The sequence below is a fragment of the Tasmannia lanceolata genome, unplaced genomic scaffold (genome assembly GCF_043159265.1).
Source record: "Tasmannia lanceolata isolate RefF3 unplaced genomic scaffold, GAP_Taslan_0.1 ptg000006l, whole genome shotgun sequence".
Taxonomy (NCBI): Eukaryota; Viridiplantae; Streptophyta; class Magnoliopsida; order Canellales; family Winteraceae; genus Tasmannia; species Tasmannia lanceolata.
The window spans coordinates 9,206,520-9,211,482 of NW_027518683.1; the positions used below are offsets into that span (position 1 = coordinate 9,206,520).

Consider the following 4,963-nt stretch of genomic DNA (forward strand, 5'->3'; position numbering starts at 1 on the left):
TGTTGGAGATGGAGCCAACTCACCATGAAATATTGAGATTTGATAAAGACCTTCATACCGACAAAATTTATAGAAGATAACCAAACCCTAGCAACCCCCTTTTCCTTTCCCCTCAAACTTCCAACTTCCTTCCCAACTCTGAGATGCTTTTACTAAAATGCCCCTAATTCTCTTAGGAGGAGGAGATATATGTCTCTCTCCCACTTATATTCATCACCTTCATTACTCTTTAGTAAATACATGTCCAGGTTTTATGCAGTGGGTACACGGTAATTCTTTTCTAATGGGAATTCCTTTTCAGTCAATTCTGCAATGTATATGAAAGGATAGAAATTATATGGTGGCCGGCCGCGAGTCACGTGCAGCCCCAAAATAATGTGCCGTGCCGTCCATTTTTAACCTCCAAAAATCAGATGATTAGTATGCTCCTAGAGAGAAGATTTTTCTGGCACACCCTATCTATGTCAAGGCCCATCAAATGAATGGTTAGATCACCCAAACAATGTGGCCCCACTGTATTTTGGATTTGCAAGTGCATGCAGGGCCGGCCACTGTATAACTTCTCATAAAAGGAAATAAGGGGCATATTGGTAAAATCAATCTATATTTTATCCCTGCTTTTTCTGCGCCTCTCCTCTCGTAGAGGCCTCTCCCAGTCCTCACTGTACATTGTTTTCTATTGTGGGAATTGGAATTCTCTCTTATTATTCAGTCAATTCTGCAAAAGCATATATATAAAAGGAAATAAGGGTCATATTAGTAAAATCAATCAATCAATTTTCTTTAATAAAGATGACCCAATCACAGTCTAGAAGGTACAAAGCAGTGTGAGATAACAGCCATTTTATCCCTGCTTTTTCTGCGCCTCTCCTCTCACAAACCTAATCCAAGCCTCTCCCAGGTCCTCTCACGACCAGACCAAACCAAACCAAACCCAAGAGAAGAAACAAGGAAACAAACCCACAATAACGAGGAGTCTCACAATAACAAGGAGTCTCTCTCTCTCTCTCTCTCTATCTCTAATGGCCCATCTAGACCAACAAATTTATGTAACAAGAAAAAGGAAAAAAAAGAAGGAAAGAGAGAGAAGGAAAGAAGGGAAGATGTCTTCAAATGTCTTCCAACCCAAAACCCAAAACCAAACTTCCCAGAAATACCCTTCTGCAACCCAAAAAAATCTCACATCCATCAATAAGCCTAGCCCAATTTTTATTTGGTCTTGGTCAGAGTTTCAGAGAGAAAACAGGAAAGAATCCTTCTCTCTCTCTCTCTCCCCCACACACCTTTATCTATATCTCTCTATCTATACCTCTCCCTTCCATCTCTCTTCTTTCTTACTTTCATTGATCTTTCTTCTCTGAGATTTCTTCTTCTCAAATCTCTAAGATGTTGAAGAAGTTGAAAAGGGTTTCCATGCCTTCTTACCCTGTTGATGAGGAGGCGAAGAACAGGTTCAAGCATCAGATCCTCATGCAAGATTTCATTGATTTGCAGAAGGTAAGGTCTTTGTTTCTTTTTCTTTGTCTGATTTGCTGAAGATATTTGGGTTTTTTGTTTTGTAGGCTTTCATGTTTGAATAGATCTAGGGCTTATTTGTTCTGTAGGTGTTCATGATTTGATAGATCTAGGGTTTCTTTGTTTATTTTCTGATTCCTTGAAGATATTAGGGTTTCTTTGCTGTGTAGGTTTTCTTTCTTTAATAGATCTAGGGTTTATTTGTTTTGGGCCTTTTTGTTTTGTATGTTTTCATGATTTAATAGATTGTTTTGGGGTTTTCTCTGTTTATTGCTTCCTGAAGATCAAGGATTTCTCTTTTTATTGGATTTTCTTCTTTTCTTGCTCATGAAAATCGTTTTTCCTTTTTATGAGATTTTTTTTCTTTTGTTCGTTGATCTAAGAGATGGATAATCTCATTTTTGGTTGATTTTTTTTCCCTTTGGGGAGTGAGGGGGTCCTCTTTGAGATGATCTTCGATTTCAGCCTCTTTTTTTTTGAGAAGATCTTTGATTTCATGTTGTGTTTCTCTGAAAACCCTTTCGAGCTTTCTCCTGATTGAAAATTTCCTCTTTTCTTATTTTTCTTCTACCAATATTTCATGGGTTCCATCTAGGGTTCTGAGATTTGTTTTCCCATGGACTGAAAAGATTCCTGTATTCAGGGATGGAGCTAAGAATTTGGTCTAGATGGGGCAAACAATTGTTGTTATACAATAATCAATAAAGTTTTATAAAGTAAAAAAAATAAAAATTCTGAATCCATGCAAAGCTAGGTACTATTCTGAAATCTTTAGATCTGTTATCTGTTTAGACTATTCCTGAGTGCTTCCATGCTTCTAGAATTGATTTTATTAGGTTCCATCAATCCAGATCACACCATACCCTACCTAAAGCCCTATCAAACCTAACATAGTTTTTGCCATAATCATTGCTTACAAGCAGTTTATCCCCATAGGTTCAGATCCCGCAATTTTCTATCAAAATTCCCTCGTATTGGATGTTGGACCTGTAACTCAATGGCTGTTGAGGCTTTGTATCTCAGCCTTCAGGTCGCAGGTTCGATCCCAGCTTACCTACCAAAAAAAATCCCCCATAATAGTCATTAGTTCTCAAAACCGCCCTAATATATAAAAGAGCATAAATTGAAAAAGGTAGATTCAAGGGGTCTGTCATTTTCCTGTATACACTGGTTCCTATTAAAGTTCAACATATATAATTGGTTCTGGTGATTTTCTTATCATTCTGGAGTTAAGGTCTAAGTTGTGGATGTACATACTATAGATGACAAGATTTTTTTTTTTTTTTTGAAATGGACTATAGACAACAAGAGAGTTAGGGGACTTTGATTAAGCTTCATTCCAAAACCACATACACTAAATGCTGGTTGGCGATTATGGGCATTAGAATATGAAAACTGTCATGCCCGGTAGGTACTCATGTGTAAAAAACATCAAGAATGTATAAGAGACATCATGAGTAAAAGCCAGGAATGATCTATTTAGTAAGGGAATTGGAATAACATCTCTTCCCATTCCTCATTATCAATTTCATAGTCCTAACTAGGCTCCTCCTTAAAAAGGGTAGCAAGGTTCAATAACTTCCCTACAAATTGGTTAAGCACGAACATTAATAGAAATTCTTATCATGAAAATCACATCAAAAGTTAGAAAAACTATCGCATATGAAAGGCAAATCCAGAATATGAACTGCTTGCCTTTTCCTAGACTGGGTGCCATAATATGCTGGCTTGTGGCTCTTATCAAACTACAACCGTTTCTTAACTTCTATTGCATACATGAATTTCAATTGGAGCAGTGTCAACTTTGTGGCATGTCAAATCCACTTGACAACAACTTCTTCCCACCCATCCACATGCTTCTGTAGCACTGCCATTTACCTCACTGCAATCATTTCCCTTACCGCAATTTTTTCAAAAAAAAAAAAAAAGGTTTTGAACCTTAGCACTCTCTCTCCAACTCCTGGATTTTTCAGGGATTCCCCCCTCCCCCCCCTCTCCCCCCAACGTAGACCGCCACCGCTGCCCGCACATGTCCTTGCATTGTTTTATACCTGGGTTTTTATTAAATCCATTTCATGAATTTTCTTATGTTCTCATTAATTTTTTTATGTATTTGTCTTTAAATCCTTCACAGAAAACAGAGGCCACGAAGACAAACTTGAAGAGAGCAAAACAGAAGAAAGTGAACCTCTTAGCTGAAGTCCGGTACTACTTTTCTCCTTTTTGTATCTCTGTCTTATTTTTTTCAATTGATTATCAGATTCTCATGAATAAACCTTTTCTATCTCAATTTTATCTATTTCAGATTCTTGCGACGAAGATACACATATTTATTAAACAACCCACCACAAAATTTCGCACCAGAACATCCACTTCCACCTAGAATTCCAGTCAAGCCGTCTCAAAAAATCGCACCAGAACATCCACTTCCATCTAGAATTGGAATCAAGCCGTCTCAAAAAATTGCACCAGGACATCCACTTCCACCTAGAATTCCACTCAAGCCGTCCCAAAAAATCGCACCAGGACAACCACTTCTACCTAGAATTGCAATCAATCCTTCTCAAAAAATCGCATCAGGGCATCCACTTCGGCCTAGAATTCCAGTCAAGCCGTCGCAAAAAATCGTACCAGAACATCCACTTCCACATAGAAATCCAGCAAATCGAAGTAAAAGCTCCGTGAAAGAACAATATTACGGAGAGAAGGAAACATCCATACGAAGCCCGTCTACAGTTTTGGACTTGAACCAAATTTCAGTTCCAGACCTTCAGGTAATTGATTTGATTATGTTAATATATGGGCATCTCGAGTTTCTGTGAAAATTTTCTTCTCTTATAATGTTTTCACTTAAATTACAGAATGGAGAAGAAACTGAGGAATTTCAAGTTGTTTGGGAACCTATTAAGATGGAGGAAAATTTGAAGAGATGTTCGATGGAAGGAGACACATTGGAGAGCGACCTGAAATCATCCATCTTTAGAGACCTTGGAAATGGATCAAAGCGAACAGGAAAGAGGAAGATTTCCTGGCAAGACCCAGTGGCTTTGAGGGTTTGAGCTCCTCCATTAAAACCCTTGGCTTCATGTCTTTCATATTTTTTCTGCAATTTTTTTCTTTTTTATATACTTGTTTTCTCTTTATGTAAAGAAAATGATGTTTATATTCATATGACCCGGAAATCTGAGGAAGAACAACACCCATTAACGAGATGATCGCTGTTGATTTTTCCCAGTCACAGGTGGTATTCAAATTACTGGTTTGATATTTACTAGTATTCCTTCTGCCTTATTCAATACATATTCCAAATCTGTTTGTTACTAAATTTACTCTACCAGTGAATAGAAATTCATTTAAAGGTGTGTGTTTTGATTAGGAAGAGGTGTGTGTTTTGATAATTGCACTATTTCACCTTAATTAGCACTACCATGGGCTTTTAATTGCGTTT

General features: G+C 37.5%; 1 protein-coding gene across 1 annotated transcript; it reads left to right on the forward strand.

Moving 5' to 3' along the window:
- The first annotated feature begins 821 nt into the window (after positions 1-821).
- Positions 822-4,753, forward strand: LOC143879580 (uncharacterized). Its single transcript, XM_077382034.1, has 4 exons — positions 822-1,497; positions 3,650-3,720; positions 3,821-4,289; positions 4,377-4,753. The coding sequence occupies exons 1-4, from the start codon at positions 1,387-1,389 to the stop codon at positions 4,572-4,574; spliced, it is 849 nt and encodes a 282-aa protein (XP_077238149.1). The 5' UTR covers positions 822-1,386; the 3' UTR covers positions 4,575-4,753.
- Positions 4,754-4,963: the final 210 nt, after the last annotated feature.